The following is a 19,929-nucleotide window of genomic DNA, read 5'->3' on the forward strand; positions in this document are numbered from 1 at the left end:
TTGATACTAGTTGATGTTTAACGACACCAGAGTTGATACTAGTTGATGCTTAATGACACCAGAGTTGATACTAGTTGATGTTTAATAACATCAGAGTTGATACTAGTTGATGTTTAATGACACCAGAGTTGATACTAGTTGATGTTTAATGACACCAGAGTTGATACTAGTTGATGTTTAATGACACCAGAGTTGATACTAGTTGACGTTTAATGACACCAGAGTTGATACTAGTTGATGTTTAATGACACCAGAGTTGATACTAGTTGACGTTTAATGACACCAGAGTTGATACTAGTTGATGTTTAATGACACCAGAGTTGATACTAGTTGATGTCTAATAACACCAGAGTTCATACTAGTTGATGTTTAATGACACCAGAGTTGATACTAGTTGATGTTTAATGACACCAGAGTCGATACTAGTATATGTTTAATGACACCAGAGTTGATACTAGTTTATGTTTAATGACACCAGAGTTGATACTAGATGATGTTTAATGACACCAGAGTTGATACTAGTTGATGTTTAATGACACCAGAGTTGATACTAGTTGATGTTTAATGACACCAGAGTTGATACTAGTTGATGTTTAATGACACCAGAGTTGATACTAGTTGATGTTTAATGACACCACAGTTGATACTAGTTGATGTTTAATGACACCAGAGTTGATACTAGTTGATGTTTAATGACACCAGAGTTGATACTAGTTGACGTTTAATGACACCAGAGTTGATACTAGTTGATGTTTAAAGACACCAGAGTTGATACTAGTTGATGTCTAATAACACCAGAGTTGATACTAGTTGATGTTTAATGACACCAGAGTTGATACTAGTTGATGTTTAATGACACCAGAGTTGATACTAGTTGACGTTTAATGACACCAGAGTTGATACTAGTTGATGTTTAATGACACCAGAGTTGATACTAGTTGATGTTTAATGACACCAGAGTTGATACTAGTTGATGTTTAATGACACCAGAGTTGATACTAGTTGATGTTTAATGACACCAGAGTTGATACTAGTTGATGTTTAATGACACCAGAGTTGATACTAGTTGATGTTTAATGACACCAGAGTTGATACTAGTTGATGTTTAATGACACCAGAGTTGATACTAGTTGATGTTTAATGACACCAGAGTTGATACTAGTTGATGTTTAATGACACCAGAGTTGATACTAGTTGATGTTTAATGACACCAGAGTTGATACTAGTTGATGTCTAATAACACCAGAGTTCATACTAGTTGATGTTTAATGACACCAGAGTTGATACTAGTTGATGTTTAATGACACCAGAGTCGATACTAGTATATGTTTAATGACACCAGAGTTGATACTAGTTTATGTTTAATGACACCAGAGTTGATACTAGATGATGTTTAATGACACCAGAGTTGATACTAGTTGATGTTTAATGACACCAGAGTTGATACTAGTTGATGTTTAATGACACCAGAGTTGATACTAGTTGATGTTTAATGACACCAGAGTTGATACTAGTTGATGTTTAATGACACCACAGTTGATACTAGTTGATGTTTAATGACACCAGAGTTGATACTAGTTGATGTTTAATGACACCAGAGTTGATACTAGTTGACGTTTAATGACACCAGAGTTGATACTAGTTGATGTTTAAAGACACCAGAGTTGATACTAGTTGATGTCTAATAACACCAGAGTTGATACTAGTTGATGTTTAATGACACCAGAGTTGATACTAGTTGATGTTTAATGACACCAGAGTTGATACTAGTTGACGTTTAATGACACCAGAGTTGATACTAGTTGATGTTTAATGACACCAGAGTTGATACTAGTTGATGTTTAATGACACCAGAGTTGATACTAGTTGATGTTTAATGACACCAGAGTTGATACTAGTTGATGTTTAATGACACCAGAGTTGATACTAGTTGATGTTTAATGACACCAGAGTTGATACTAGTTGATGTTTAATGACACCAGAGTTGATACTAGTTGATGTTTAATGACACCAGAGTTGATACTAGTTGATGTTTAATGACACCAGAGTTGATACTAGTTGATGTTTAATGACACCAGAGTTGATACTAGTTGACGTTTAATGACACCAGAGTTGATACTAGTTGATTTTTAATGACACCAGAGTTGATACTAGTTGATGCTTAATGACACCAGAGTTGATACTAGTTGATGTTTAATGACACCAGAGTTGATAATAGCTGATGTTTAATGACACCAGAGTTGAGACTAGTTGATGTTTAATGACACCAGAGTTGATACTAGTTGATGTTTAATGACACCAGAGTTGATACTAGTTGACGTTTAATGACACCAGAGTTGATACTAGTTGACGTTTAATGACACCAGAGTTGATACTAGTTGATGTCTAATAACACCAGAGTTGATACTAGTTGATGTTTAATGACACCAGAGTTGATACTAGTTGATGTTTAATGACACCAGAGTTGATACTAGTTGATGTTTAATGACACCAGAGTCGATACTAGTTTATGTCTAATAACACCAGAGTTGATACTAGTTGATGTTTAATGACACCAGAGTTGTTAGTAGTTGATGTTTAATGACACCAGAGTTGATACTAGTTGATATTTAATGACACCAGAGTTGTTACTAGTTGATGTTTAATGACACCAGAGTTGATACTAGTTGATGTTTAATGACACTAGAGTTGTTAGTAGTTGATGTTTAATGACACCAGAGTTGATACTAGTTGATATTTAATGACACCAGAGTTGTTACTAGTTGATGTTTAATGACACCAGAGTTGTTACTAGTTGATGTTTAATGACACCAGAGTTGATACTAGTTGATGTTTATGACACCAGAGTTGATACTAGTTGATGTTTAATGACACCAGAGTTGATACTAGTTGATGTTTAATGACACCAGAGTTGATACTAGTTGATGTCTAATAACACCAGAGTTGATACTAGTTGATGTTTAATGACACCAGAGTTGATACTAGTTGATGTTTAATGACACCAGAGTTAGTACTAGTTGATGTTTAATGACACCAGAGTTGGAACTAGTTGATGTTTGATGACACCAGAGTTGATACTAGTTGATGTTTAATGACACCAGAGTTGATACTAGTTGATGTTTAATGACACCAGAGTTGATACTAGTTGACGTTTAATGACACCAGAGTTGATAATAGTTGATGTTTAATGACACCAGAGTTGATACTAGTTGATGTTTAATGACACCAGAGTTGATACTAGTTGATGTCTAATAACACCAGAGTTGATACAAGTTGATGTTTAATGACACCAGAGTTGATACTAGTTGATGTTTAATGACACCAGAGTTAGTACTAGTTGATGTTTAATGACACCAGAGTTGATACTAGTTGATGTCTAATAACACCAGAGTTGATACTAGTTGATGTCTAATAACACCAGAGTTGATACTAGTTGATGTTTAATGACACCAGAGTTGATACTAGTTGATGTTTAATGACACCAGAGTTAGTACTAGTTGATGTTTAATGACACCAGAGTTGATACTAGTTGATGTCTAATAACACCAGAGTTGATACTAGTTGATGTTTAATGACACCAGAGTTGATACTAGTTGATGTCTAATAACACCAGAGTAGATACTAGTTGATGTTTAATGACACCAGAGTTGATACTAGTTGATGTTTAATGACACCAGAGTTGATACTAGTTGATGTTTAATGACACCAGAGTTGATACTAGTTGATGTTTAATGACACCAGAGTTGATACTAGTTGATGTTTAATGACACCAGAGTTGATACTAGTTGATGTTTAATGACACCAGAGTTGATACTAGTTGATGTTTAATGACACCAGAGTTGATACTAGTTGATGTTTAATGACACCAGAGTTGATACTAGTTGATGTTTAATGACACCAGAGTTGATACTAGTTGATGTTTAATGACACCAGAGTTGGAACTAGTTGATGTTTGATGACACCAGAGTTGATACTAGTTGATGTTTAATGACACCAGAGTTGATACTAGTTGATGTTTAAAGATACCAGAGTTGATACTAGTTGATGTTTAATGACACCAGAGTTGATACTAGTTGACGTTTAATGACACCAGAGTTGATAATAGTTGATGTTTAATGACACCAGAGTTGATACTAGTTGATGTTTAATGACACCAGAGTTGATACTAGTTGATGTTTAATGACACCAGAGTCGATACTAGTTGATGTTTAATGACACCAGAGTTGATACTAGTTGATGTTTAATGACACCAGAGTTGATACTAGTTGATGTTTAATGACACCAGAGTTGATACTAGTTGATGTCTAATAACACCAGAGTTGATACTAGTTGATGTTTAATGACACCAGAGTTGATACTAGTTGATGTTTAGGGTAACAACTGAACACGCTACAAAACCAAATGTGCTGTAAGTGTTTAGCGTGTAAATACAAACATGTGGTAAAAGAACTGATGTCATCATCACCACAGAAGGAGGATTACAGCTGCATGTGTGCAGATGAAAGGAGAAGAAAACAAGTCTTCTCAGCGTTGAGCAGAAACGTAGTCTGGTCTCTGACAAGACTCTGGTGTGGAGCATGAAGACGGAGGAGCTAATCCGTTCAGCAGGAGCTAATGGGAGGAGGAGAGGGTCCGGGGCCCGGGTGAGTGCTGCTCATCACGGGTGATTAGAAGGAGGTGGAGCAGCAGGAAAGCGACGCAGCGGGAGGCCGAGCGCCGTGATTCCCGTTCTCCGGATCCACCGGGAGGAGTAATGGGAAGCGCCGGCGCTGTTTGAAGGGAGTTAATGCGCTGATGCAGGCGAACACAGTCGGACGCCGCTCAGACGAGAAGGATGGCAGATGAAAGGAGGTGAAGAACGACAAGAGAGGGAGAGTTGACGTTCGAAACGAGTCGGATGTCGACTCTATCGGAGAAAGACGATAGTTCGTGACTGGACGACTTCGTTAAGGTTGGACGACGCAAGGATCTATTATTGTCGAAGCTGAATTAAACAATTACAGAGGAATTACAGTACGACAGGTACAAGGATGTGTCTCACCTGCAGTTCATACTCAACTCTGCAGCCAGAATTCTGAGCCGCTCTAGTAGAAGAACTCACATTTCTCCTTCAAACTCTTCACTGGCCGCTCTAGTAGAAGAACTCACATTTCTCCTTCAAACTCTTCACTGGCTGCCCTAGTAGAAGAACTCACATTTCTCCTTTAAACTCTTCACTGGCTGCTCTAGTAGAAGAACTCACATTTCTCCTTCAAACTCTTCACTGGCTGCTCTAGTAGAAGAACTCACATTTCTCCTTCAAACTCTTCACTGGCCGCTCTAGTAGAAGAACTCACATTTCTCCTTCAAACTCTTCACTGGCTGCTCTAGTAGAAGAACTCACATTTCTCCTTTAAACTCTTCACTGGCTGCTCTAGTAGAAGAACTCACATTTCTCCTTCAAACTCTTCACTGGCTGCTCTAGTAGAAGAACTCACATTTCTCCTTCAAACTCTTCACTGGCCGCTCTAGTAGAAGAACTCACATTTCTCCTTCAAACTCTTCACTGGCTGCTCTAGTAGAAGAACTCACATTTCTCCTTCAAACTCTTCACTGGCTGCTCTAGTAGAAGAACTCACATTTCTCCTTCAAACTCTTCACTGGCTGCTCTAGTAGAAGAACTCACATTTCTCCTTCAAACTCTTCACTGGCTGCCAGTTTCTTTCAGGATCATTTTAAATTCTGGTTCTTAATTGGTTAATGTGAGAGTGTGTGAGAGTGTGTGTGTGATAGAGAATGTGCGAGTGCGTGCGTGTGTTTGTGTGTGCATGTGCCTCTAGGTGTGTGTGTGTGTGTGCACAAGTGTGTTTTGTTGTTTTCTTCTGCAGGTGTTTGGTTTAAGAGTGTGTGTGAGAGAGTGTGTAGGTGCGTGTATGCGTGTTCATGTAGTAGTATGCGGTTGTGTGCGTGTGTTTGTGTGTGTCTGACAGAGTATCTGTGTTTGTATGTGAGAGTAGGAGTGTGTGTGCATGTGTGAGAGAGTGTGTGTGTAGGTGTGGGCGTGGGCGGATGTGTATAGGTTTGTTTGTGTGTGTGCATGTGTGAGAGAGCGTGTGTGTGTGTGTAGGTGTGCAGGTGTGTGTAGGTTTGTTTGTGTGTGTGCATGTGTGAGAGAGCGTGTGTGTGTGTAGGTGTGCGCGTGTGCAGGTGTGTGTAGGTTTGTTTGTGTGTGTGCATGTGTGAGAGAGCGTGTGTGTGCGTGTGTAGGTGTGTGCGTGTGCAGGTGTGTGTAGGTTTGTTTGTGTGAATGTGTGAGAGAGCTGAGTGTGCGTGTGTAGGTGTATGTAGGTTTGTTTGTGTGTGTGTGCATGTAAGTGTGTGTGCATGTGAGAATGTTTGCGTGCATGTGAGTGTGTGTGTGTATCTGTGTTTGTATGTGTGAGTAGGAATGTGTGTGCATGTGTGAGAGTGTGTGTGTGAATGTGTGAGAGAGCGTGTGTGTGCAGGTTTTTTTGTGTGTGTGTGCATGTAAGTGCGTGTGCATGTTTGTGTGCACACACACTTGTGTGAGTGTGTGTTTGTGTGTGTGTGTGCATATGTGTGTGCATGTGAGTGTGAGTGTGTGTGTGTGTGTGCATGTGAATGTGAGTGTGTGTGTGTGTTTGTGTGTGTGTGTTTGTGTGTGTGTGTTGATCCACTTCTATCAAGTTCATGCGACTCTCTGCTCCTGAGATAGTAAAGTCTTTATGCTCTTCAACTCCAGGATCTATAAATCTGTGACGCTCGAGTGCGTGAGACTCTAAGGTTTCATAGCAGATCTAGAGACGAAGACTCACAGGCGATGCGTACGTGGGCCTTCCTGCTCTTGGTGGTCCCGGCCGAGCTCCAGGCCACGCACTGACACCAGAAGTCCTCTGGTCCGAACAGCTCCTCCACCTGCTGCCGCGTGATCTCGATGCTGGCTTCTCGCACCACCAGGCCTGCAGGAGGAGAGAGAGAGTCATTGAGACCAGAACCACACACACTCTGATCCAGTTCATCAGAAGCAGCATCATCATCATCATCATCATCATCATCATCATCACCATCATCATCACCATCATCACCATCATCATGTGTGTGTGTGTCTGGGACGCCAGAGCTGCTGGAGGAGCTCAGACCATCCTGTTTGCTAACTCTTGGATTCCTGCTCGTCCGGTGCAGGAGCGAGAACAACAAATGCCTCAGATGATCATGAACGTTGAAGCTGCTGTGACTTCAATAGACTCTAGATTCTATGTATGTGTGTTGTTGTGATGTTTGACTCTATTGTATCATCAGTGTGTGTGTGTTGTTGTGATGTGTGACTCTATTGTATCATCAGTGTGTGTGTGTTGTTGTGATGTTTGACTCTATTGTATCATCAGTGTGTGTGTGTTGTTGTGATGTGTGACTCTATTGTATCATCAGTGTGTGTGTGTTGTTGTGATGTTTGACTCTATTGTATCATCAGTGTGTGTGTTGTTGTGATGTGTGACTCTATTGTGTCATCAGTGTGTGTGTTGTTGTGATGTGTGACTCTATTGTATCATCAGTGTGTGTGTTGTTGTGATGTGTGACTCTATTGTATCATCAGTGTGTGTGTGTTGTTGTGATGTTTGACTCTATTGTATCATCAGTGTGTGTGTTGTTGTGATGTGTGACTCTATTGTGTCATCAGTGTGTGTGTTGTTGTTGTTGTTGTGATGTGTGACTCTATTGTATCATCAGTGTGTGTGTTGTTGTTGTGATGTGTGACTATATTGTATCATCAGTGTGTGTTGTTGTGATGTGTGACTCTATTGTATCATCAGTGTGTGTGTGTTGTTGTGATGTGTGACTCTATTGTATCATCAGTGTGCGTGTTGTTGTGATGTGTGACTCTATTGTATCATCAGTGTGTGTGTTGTTGTGATGTGTGACTCTATTGTATCATCAGTGTGTGTGTGTTGTTGTGATGTGTGACTCTATTGTATCATCAGTGTGTGTTGTTGTGATGTGTGACTCTATTGTATCATCAGTGTGTGTGTGTTGTTGTGATGTGTGAATCTATTGTATCATCAGTGTGTGTGTGTTGTTGTGATGTGTGACTCTATTGTGTCATCAGTGTGTGTGTTGTTGTTGTTGTTGTGATGTGTGACTCTATTGTATCATCAGTGTGTGTGTGTTGTTGTGATGTGTGACTCTATTGTATCATCAGTGTGTGTGCTGTTGTGATGTGTGACTCTATTGTATCATCAGTGTGTGTTGTTGTGATGTGTGACTATATTGTATCATCAGTGTGTGTGTGTTGTTGTTGTATTGATACATATGGACTTTGACCTAAAAAGTGTCTAAGCGCGTTTTTTGTGTGTATAAACCCCATAGTACGTGAGATTGTATTTGTCTGATGTTATCTTGTTCACTCATGAAGACCATTATTAATAATAAGAGAGTAATAATAATAAGAGAGTAATAATAATAATAATAATAATAATAATAAGAGAGTAATAATAATAATTATAATAATAATAATAATAATAATAATAATAATAATAATAATAAGAGAGTAATAATAATAATTATAATAATAGAGTAATAATAATAATAATAATAAGAAGAAGACGAAGAGAGTAATAATAATAATAATAATAATAATAATAATAATAATAATTATAAGAGAGTAATAAGAAGAAGAAGACGAAGAGAGTAATAATAATAATAATAATAATAATAATAATAATAATAAGAGAGTAATAATAATAATAATAAGAGAGTAATAATAATAATAATAATAAGAGAGTAATAATAATAATAATAATAATAATAAGAGAGTAATAATAATAATAATAAGAGAGTAATAATAATAATAATAATAATAATAAGAGAGTAATAATAATAATAATAAGAGAGTAATAATAATAATAATAATAATAATAAGAGAGTAATAATAATAATAATAAGAGAGTAATAATAATAATAATAATAAGAGAGTAATAATAATTATAATAATAAGAGAGTAATACTAATAATAATAATAATAATAATAATAAGAGAGTAATACTAATAATAATAATAATAATAATAATAATAGAGTAATACTAATAATAATAATAAGACACGTTTTATATTCTAAACCACATCCATAGGCGACACACTCCTGCAGCACACAAACTAACTCTCCTCCTCATATAAAGTCTCTCTGCCACTGGTTTCCTCAGAGCTGCTCTATTAACTGTGGACGTCGAGAGCTCGATGCTATTTTTCCTGGAACTGTCCTGCTCACCTACTCAGCTGTAATGTTCCGGGGGATTTTTGACGTTTAATTTATGCCCAGATTTTTCAAAAAGACCCTTTTGTGCCACTAAGAAATATTTCCAGCCAAAGCTTTTTTTTTCCCCCACGAGAGAGAAGCGAGATGTTGTTGTTTGTCACTGGAGTGAAAACAGACGTCGTTTCCCAGTAATCTGGTGTGATTTAGTGATGATTTAGTGATGATTTAGTGATGATTTAGTGATGATTTAGTGGTGATTTAGTGATGATTTAGTGATGATTTAGTGATGACCTGCCATGATGTCATCGTTCCTAGAGTGAGCTCGTCCTTCGCACTTCATTAGGTTCAACCCTGTCTTCACTATACTATGGTTTGACACAATTTAAACATCTAAACACCTTTAATGAAGAAAATCTACATTTATTTTTTGGCAATTTTAAGCTCCTATATAGTAGTATTTAGTTTAAGAGCCTCAAGGAAAACTTTTTAGAGAAAAAAGAAGAAAATCACTCCTTTTATGACCCATTAGAAATAAAGTTGTCTATGAAGGAATGGCTTCGGCTGAGAGTCTGAAGAAAGGGAGTTGGTCTTATGAATTCAAAACTAGCTAAAAACACAATTTGTGTAAAAAAAAAAAAGTAGCTCATTTTAAAATATAACACCAAACATCAGATCAACTTAGCAACACCTTGTAGCCATTTTATATAATTGTTCCGAATAAAAGATTTTACTAAACACAAGATATTTTATTCAACTTCTTCTTATTTCCATTTAAAAATTTCATTTTTTTTATAGGAAAAAGTACTAATCTAAATTCAAAGAAACTAGTTGAAGCAGTAAAGGAACGTAGGAAAGAAAAAGACTATTCAGCACCTGAAGAAGAGCTAATCGCTATTTCACTGAACTGCCTTTGAGTATGTTCTTCTTTGTGTACGACACTTGGATAAAAACTAGCATATCAATGCTACGTATCTACGGAGGCGTCAGGTGAGAGTCTGAAGAAAGGGAGTTCATCTTTTTGAAAATATCACCAAAGTAACCTTTAATTTTCTTTGTGTATGTTTAGTTTAACCAGCAATAAAATCCCACATACACACGAGTTGTAAAGTAATATGAGTTGTATAGTAGTATAATAATATGAGTAGTATAGTAGTATAGTAATATGAGTAGTATAGTACTATACAGTAGTAGTATGAGTGATATGAGTAGTATAGTTGTATAGTAGTATCAGTAGTATGTTTTTAATGAAAAGAAAACGTCAAGCATTAAACCCATTTTTTAGCACCTGAAGAAGAGCTAATCCAAATTTAACCGTTCCGGCTTTGAGTATTTAGACTTGTAGTATTTTTTACTATTTTTCAAAACGTTGCCAAAAAGAGGGTAAGAGAGAGAGAGAGAGAGAGAGAGAGAGAGAGAGAGAGAGAGAGAGAGAGATAAAAGGACGTCAGGGATTCAAGTAACTTGGTTATAAACCACAGTAACCTCCAATAAAACCACAGAAAAATACATTAAAAAAAACTTGCAATGACTTTGTAAAGCTAACTGTAGCCAAAGTACAGTCATGTAACAAACGATTTTCATTAATTTCTCTTGATTTTAGCATCGAGTGCAACTACAGACACATTTATTTGGAAACATATAACAAAAAATATCTCATGAGACTTTAAATTAATATCAAATACCAAGAGATTTTCTATGAATAAACACAAGTTATTGCATCAAAAACAGCTTTTAGGTGCTTCATGTTGCACACAAAAGTTACTACTTGATTGACAGTTTAATGAAAAGCTTCCTCTGATCCTTTTTTTTTTAAACATGTAAAGTGTCTTTTCTTTCAAGTTATTTTTGAGTGAGATAAGAGAAAAAGTTATTTGGAATATTTCATCACCGCAAATGAAGCTCAGCTGGAAACAAGTCTTTGATTCGACGCCAAATGATGCAGTCGAGGAATAAATCATGTGTCCGCGGCTTCAAAGCAGCAGCAGTGGGTCGAGCTTCACAGCAGCAGGCGCTCGTTTCACTCCGAACCAGACACTGTTTCCCGAACAAACGAGGGCGCTGGTGATGTCAAGATGATTTTTGAACACTCGTGTCACTGTGAGTCACCGACATGAGTCAGTCAATCAAAGTAGTATCTGATCCTGGATCTGCTTTTTCAATCCAAGAGTTGGATGTTGATCCAGTGACGCTCGATGACGCTGAACTTCAGCTGAACTCATGACTTTATTATCCTCAGAAACCTGGGTTTTGTTACAAGAAAGTGAAACTAGAGCTGGAGGTGAGTGAGTGAATATTGATACATATATATTACATCATTTTATCATCAATATTTATCATCGCTGTATCACATTTCCTTTTAAATAAAGGTTTTTTTTGGCTTTCAAATCATAATTTTCTGTTGTCATAGTTTTTTTTTTATTGTTTAATTTCCAATCAAGTGTCTATTTTCATTTGCTTTTGATGAGGTGTGTAAGAAGAAATCAATACAAAAGAATATTGCAATATTCTTTCCATGATACCAATCAATATTAAAGAGAAATATAATGGCTTTTTTGTGTTTCTTCAATTCATATATTAATCGTATTTATGGTTTATCTATTTTTTTCACATGTGTATACATTTTTTTTTATTATTATTTATTTACAATTTGCATACAAATATTCACACTATTTGTTTATATTTGTGTTTCAATTAAACTTCTGGCCAGTAGATGGCAGCAGTCATTATGTCCCCCAAAGCTAAAGGAAGAATGATGACTGAGGATGAGAGGATACAGTGAGTCCAGCAGCTTTTAAAGCTGATGTTTGGACATATTTTGGTTTGAAAACAAATGAAAGTAGTTACGACTTCAAGAGTCATGTGGTCTGTAAATACTACAACACCAGAGTCAAGTACTGGACAATACTACACATATATACTTGTTACTACACTATCACAACACCAGAGTCAAGTACTGGACAATACTACACATATATACTTGTTACTACACTATCACAACACCAGAGTCAAGTACTGGACAATACTACACATATATACTTGTTACTACACTATCACAACACCAGAGTCAAGTACTGGACAATACTACACATATATCCTTGTTACTACACTATCACAACACCAGAGTCAACTACTGGACAATACTACACATATATACTTGTTACTACACTATCACAACACCAGAGTCAAGTACTGGACAATACTACACATATTTAATTGTTACTACACTATCACAAAACCAGAGTCAAGTACTCCACAATACTACACATATTTACTTGTTACTATACTATCACAACACCAGAGTCAAGTACTGGACAATACTACACATAAATCCTTGTTACTACACTATCACAACACGAGAGTCAAGTACTGGACAATACTACACATATATCCTTGTTACTACACTATCACAACACCAGAGTCAAGTACTGGACAATAATACACATATATACTTGTTACTACACTATCACAACACCAGAGTCAAGTAATGGACAATACTACACATATATATACTTGTTACTACACTATCACAACACCAGAGTCAAGTACTGGACAATAGTACACATATATACTTGTTACTACACTATCACAACACCAGAGTCAAGTACTTGACAATACTACACTTATATACTTGTTACTACACTATCACAACACGAGAGTCAAGTACTGGACAATACTACACATATATCCTTGTTACTACACTATCACAACACCAGAGTCAAGTACTGGACAATAATACACATATATACTTGTTACTACACTATCACAACACCAGAGTCAAGTAATGGACAATACTACACATATATATACTTGTTACTACACTATCACAACACCAGAGTCAAGTACTGGACAATACTACACATATATACTTGTTACTACACTATCACAACACCAGAGTCAAGTACTTGACAATACTACACTTATATACTTGTTACTACACTATCACAACTCCAGAGTCAAGTACTGGACAATAATACACATATATACTTGTTACTACACTATCACAACACCAGAGTCAAGTACTTGACAATACTACACTTATATACTTGTTACTACACTATCACAACAACGGAGTCAAGTACTTGACAATACTACACATATATACTTGTTACTACACTATCACAACACCAGAGTCAAGTACTTGACAATACTACACTTATATACTTGTTACTACACTATCACAACAACGGAGTCAAGTACTTGACAATACTACACTAATATCCTTGTTACTACACTATCACAACACCAGAGTCAAGTACTTGACAATACTACACATCGTTACTACAGTATTACAATATATCACTATATATCGTAGTTGACTCTGTATCGTGATACATATCATGTTGTCAGTCATAATATTGACAATACTCAGCCTCACAATAAAACACCAAACATATTCAATCAGAAACAGCTGATAAATAATTGTCGACGCAGCAGTTTCTGATCTTCTGAGCGTCGACGGGAAACTTGAGAACAGATCGTATGGATGAGGCTCTGAATAAGTGAGTGAGCGACAGAAAAGAAAGAGAAATGAACATGACATTTTATTTCAGGTTCACTGATTTCACACAGCCTCCCTGTTTTAGCACACACACACACTCTCATATGCACACACACACACTCTCATATGCACACACACACACACACCCACTCTCATATGCACACACACACACTCACACACTCTCATATGTACACACACACACACACACTCTCATATGCACACACACACACACACACTCTCATATGCACACACACACACTCTCATATGCACACACACACACTCTCATATGCACACACACACACACACTCTCATATGCACACACACACACACACACACACACACACACACTCTCATATGCACACACACACACTCTCATATGCACACACACACACACACTCTCATATGCACACACACACACACACACACACACACACACACACACACACACACACACACACACTCTCATATGCACACACACACACACACACACACACACACACACACACACACACACACACACACACACACTCTCATATGCACACACACACACACACACACACACACACACACACACACACACACACACACTCTCATATGCACACACACACACACACACACACACACACACACACACACACACACACACACACACACACACACACTCTCATATGCACACACACACACACACACACACACACACACACACACACACACACACACACACACACACACACACACACACACACACACACACACACTCTCATATGCACACACACACACACACACACACACACACACACACACACACACACACACACACACACACACACACACACACACACACACACACACACACACACACACACAGACACACACTCCCACACGCCAGCTTAGCTCTCATGTAACATTTACGGCTGGAGTCTACGCTGAGTGCTCGCGGGTCTGAGCAGAAGATGTTCAGCATCAATTGTTGAAGACCTTCTTATCTTCGTGGACTCGGTGAACATGAGGGACCTGTGGCTCGTTCTTTTGTTCCCTCTCTGTGGTGGGAGAGAACCAAGTTAAGACCACGGTCCACGGACCTGAACCTGAACCGCCGTCGGACCGGAACAAAGTACCGACACTGACCAGCAGGTGGCGAGTCCAAGTCACGCAATCTGTTCTCACAAGAGAGAATAAGACAATAAGAGTCAAAACTGTTGTTTGTTTTGACGATATTTTAACGTAACTTTCTCTTTTCACTCTTTCACTGTAACGACCAGGAAACAGTTCGTTCTTACATATCGCGGCTTTTAACAGATATGTTACGATGAGCCTCGTAACGCCTGTGAAGTAACATCCCACAATGCACTGCTGCAGGAATAATGATCGCAAATGTGATGCTTAGCATACATTAAGATTAACCCTTGTGTTGTCTCTGGGTCAAGGTGACCCTACGGCCTGAAAACGAATGTGTTTGTGGTATCCCTTGTGTTGTCTCTGGGTCAAGGTAACCCTACGGCCTGAAAACGAATGTGTTTGTGGTATCCCTTGTGTTGTCTCTGGGTCAAGGACAACAACCTCCACAACTGCATATTTATTTATATTTAGTAGGTTGTTAAACTTGACTCATACAAGGAATACCACAAACACATTTGTTTCAGGGCCTCCGGGTCACCTTGACCCTGAGACAAGAAGGGTTACGCATGTCAATCTTACATAGTGCCACTTTAAAGAAAACTAATTTGACAAATTACACAAGTTTTTTGTTGGAGGAAACTAATAAAAACTGAGCTTCAGTTGCACTTTTAACGCAAAATATTTGAAAATCTTTATTATATCTGAAAATAACATTTTCTCTCAAAAGCATTATGTGTATAATCATGTTTTTAAATTTAAAATAAATAATAAATATGTACTTTTTCTGCTATTTTTTTTAAATAAGATAACATAAGTTGTGGCATGTTTCCTTATTTCCTTCAAGATATAGTGATTTTCTATTTTCCTCTGAGGCTTTTTGGCCAAGAAAAAAACAGACAAAAACGAATCAATGAATGTTTAATCTAATCTCTGTTGGATCGTCTGTCCGTCAATAACAGTCTGATCTCACTTGTACTTTTCAAGCAAATCGTCGCAGGATTGAAGCCACGATTCAAGGACATCAGGAGCTGAACCACGACCTCGACTGGGTTTTATCGAACACTTTGGCTGCTGCTCAAGAAATAACCACCAGACATAACCATTGACCTGCGAGAGCTTCTTCAGATGTTTCAAAATGACTTGGGCTGCACCTTTTTGGAAATAAGTGCGATATTGAATATTGGTGTCTTGAATTGCGATATCCCTTTTGTTCATTTCAACACTTCGGTGTCGACATGATGGTAAAAAAATATCTCTTATAACGCTCAGTCTCGCGGGACTTCGGTTTCCCGCCAAACTGAGCGACATCAGAGAGGAGCCGCCGGCGCGTCGTGATATCACCAAATCAATAATAAATCCTTGAACACGCACACATAACACTTTATAAATGACGCTAACAACTTAGCTCGTTAGCATACGGTGAAGACGCACACATAACACTTCATAAATGACGCTTACAACTTAGCTCGTTAGCATACGGTGAAGACGCACACATAACACTTTATAAATGACGCTAACAACTTAGCTCGTTAGCATACGGTGAAGACACACACATAACACTTTATAAATGACGCTAACAACTTAGCTCGTTAGCATACGGTGAAGACGGACAGGTTTGTTTGGAAGTTCACGATCTTATAAGAAAACAACTGAGACGAGATGAAAAGTTCTTACAATATGTTGCTTTAACAAAGGAGGTTGAAAGAGACGAGTGACTGGATCACTAGTGTTTGACTAGATCAGAAGGTAGTATTACTTCTGTGTATATACTGAGCTAAGACGCGTCGCAACCGAGCCTAGCAAGCTGCGCCGCGCAGTTCACAGACGGACGGAGACGTAAACAACAACGAGACATAGAAGTACAAATTGACAACTTTACAGAACGTGATACTGATTGGTTGAAGTGCGTAATTAAGAAATGCTTGATTTATACAATAGAATATTTTAAATGATCACATGTTTTCGATGTGCCTATCACACGTGCCAAAATCGCAATATCAATATTTTTACGATTTTGCCCTAATCGGTTCCATTTTCATTTCCGAAGCTAGTTTTCTTTCCTGTTTTGCAAATAAAACAACTTTTTTCTGAGCTTCTGCAGGAAGTCGACAACTGTCTTGTGTTCTTTGTTCAACTCCCGATACATGTGGAGTCGTTCATGACTTCAAAGTGAAACCACGGCTGGATTAAATACTTCCCGACACCATGAACTTCTAACACACACGGATCATTGTACTGCAAGTCCACTGACCTCATCCAGTGACTTCACGTGTTGCTCCTAAAAACTCTTTATGACCTTTTGCCGTCGAGCGAGTCTGCGCCGGGATTTAAACCGTGTCACCCTGTCAGCCTGGACATCAAGCATCCAAATGGTTCTATAATAGGAGGCATTAGTAGCCGGTGAGAAGTCGACACCTCGTCGAGGAAGATTCATTATTGATGCGGTGATTAGCGTTAGCTCTGACGTAGCATTATTGATCGGGTCGGCGAGGAGGTCAGCGAAGGAGAGCAGGATGAAGGAGGGAAGTGCAGTAAGTGGTCCAGAGAAGAGCACTCTGAGTTTTAACTCATATCGGAGGGAGATAAGCGATCCCCGCGGGTGCATCGCTCCATGTTCCCGGACTTACAATTCATTTGCCGCTCGTTTGTTCAGATCAATGCCTCGCCTCATAAGAGACGACGACCTCGACACCAGAGGAGATGTCACGGCGCCGGAGCCGCAGACGCCGAATCAGAAACGACAGCACTTCGTTTGTCACCAGTGTCTGACAGTAATTGTTCCTTCTCGGGATCTGACACCAGAACGTCTCGCTTTGAACCTGGAACTTTGTCTCTGAAGATGATCCACGTCCACGTCTCGACAACTACGTGATCAAGAGTGTTGTGTGTGTGTGTTGACAAGAATGTGTTGATGCGGTACGTGTCACGATACAAGGAAAAGGACGCGGTATATTGCAACGTTTATTCATACTGTACACGGATATGTGTGTAGTATTTTCGACTACTTGACTCTGGTGTTGTGATAGTTTAGTAACAAGTATATATGTGTAGTATTGTCCAGTACTTGACATTGGTGTTGTGATAGTGTAGTATCAAGTATATATGTTTAGTATTGTCCAGTACTTGACTCTGGTGTTGTGATAGTGTAGTAACAAGTATATATGTGTAGTATTGTCCAGTACTTGACTCTGGTGTTGTGATAGTGTGGTAACAAGTATATATGTGTAGTATTGTTGAGTTCTTGACTCTGGTGTAGTGATAGTGTAGTAACAAGTATATATGTGTAGTATTGTCCAGTACTTGACTCTGGTGTTGTGATATTGTAGTAACAAGTATATATGTGTAGTATTGTCCAGTACTTGACTCTGGTGTTGTGATAGTGTAGTAACAAGTATATATGTGTAGTATTGCCCAGTTCTTGACTCTGGTGTTGTGATAGTGTAGTAACAAGTATATATGTGTAGTATTGTTGAGTACTTGACTCTGGTGTAGTGATAGTGTAGTAACAAGTATATATGTGTAGTATTGTCGAGTACTTGACTCTGGTGTAGTGATAGTGTAGTAACAAGTATATATGTGTAGTATTGTCCAGTACTTGACTCTGGTGTTGTCATAGTGTAGTAACAAGTATATATGTGTAGTATTGTCCAGTACTTGACTCTGGTGTTGTCATAGTGTAGTAACAAGTATATATGTGTAGTATTGTCCAGTACTTGACTCTGGTGTTGTAGTATTTACAGACCACATGACTCTTGACGAAGTCGTAACTGCTTTCATTTGTTTTCAAACGAAAAACATGTTCAAACATCAGCTTCAAAAGCTGCTGGACTCACTGTATCCTCTCATGCTCAGTCATCGCCGGGATCTGGTGGCTTATTATTCTTCCTTTAGCTGCGCAGGATGTAATGACTGCTGCCATCTACAGGCCGGAAATTATTTTATGTTACGCACACTTTATTGAAATATAAACCTTAAGAAGAACTATGTGGAAACTAAAATGTGATTTCAAATAAATGAACACATGCAGTACTGTTGAATATTGATGAGGTATCGTAAAAAATGATTGCAGTGGTGCACTGGCTCACAGCCTACTCCCATCAGTGTGCTATTGTGTGTTTGTGGGTAAAATTGTGGCTTCAAGTAAAAGTGTTTTCTAAATAAAATGAATAAATGCAAACATATGTCTGTTGTTTTTTTTAAATTTTAAATAGTTTTCCCTCATCATTGAATTTTTATTTCAATAAAATCAGTTTCTGATGCAACAGTATGGATTATCGTCCGTCAATAAGAGTCAGAGGTTAAATGTGTCGTCACTTTTTTTCAGCTGCAGGAATCGAAGCCACGCATTCAAGAAATTACCAAAAACTAAACCTTCACAAGTCACTCTGTTTTATTGTCCTCTTTGGCTGCTGCTCAAGAAATAATCACCAGCAATCAAACCCTCGGCTGTTTTCTCGGCGCACGTACCTGCGTCTTAGAAATAAATTGTAGCTTTAAACAGCAATCACTTTTCACTCCGTGTACTTTTGTGGTTTCGTCGGAGGCGAGAGCCTACATTCCGCGTGACTCAGAGGAACAACGTTCGCAGGAGCGGCGTGTGCTCGTGGGCACGCGGGCAGCAGCGACCGTCGGGGGTTCACTTGATGGAAAACATGGTGTTCGGAACGGCTTCGGCGAATCAAAGCCATTCATGCCGATTACAATCAGACTGATGACTCTTCAGAGCCGCGTTATTGACGAGCAATCAGGGCTGCAGGTCCAAACACTCCGCCGGCGCCCGAGAGCGGCTCATGTCGCAAATGTGCACATGTGGAAAACACGGAAAATACAGGGAAAATACTTCATTGAAGCTGAGTTGTTGATACCTTTGAACGCCTCCCTGTCAGAGAATCGCGCTTACAAGAGTGAACTAGTCGTGTTGGGACGACAAGGTCTGGATTATATATATATAAAAAAAAAAGTATTTATCTAGTCATTACTTCATTTCTATGTAAAAAGTTTTTTCTCCTGACATTTTTTTTGTGTTTTAAAGCCGCCGCATTAAACAGAATTAGGGCTGCAA

The 19,929-nt window shown here is 38.3% G+C and overlaps 1 protein-coding gene across 3 annotated transcripts in view; it reads right to left on the reverse strand.

Moving 5' to 3' along the window:
• unc5cb (unc-5 netrin receptor Cb) overlaps window positions 1–19,929 on the reverse strand; it is a 226,927-nt gene that overhangs the window by 84,715 nt on the left and 122,283 nt on the right. For all 3 annotated transcript variants that reach the window (XM_087790542.1, XM_087790540.1, XM_087790541.1), the window contains exon 3: window positions 6,816–6,959. In XM_087790542.1, the coding sequence (XP_087646668.1) occupies window positions 6,816–6,959 (144 nt within the window). The remainder of the gene's footprint in view (window positions 1–6,815; window positions 6,960–19,929) is intronic.

The sequence above is a fragment of the Callionymus lyra genome, chromosome 5 (genome assembly GCF_982586985.1).
Source record: "Callionymus lyra chromosome 5, fCalLyr1.hap1.1, whole genome shotgun sequence".
Lineage (NCBI taxonomy): Eukaryota > Metazoa > Chordata > Actinopteri > Syngnathiformes > Callionymidae > Callionymus > Callionymus lyra.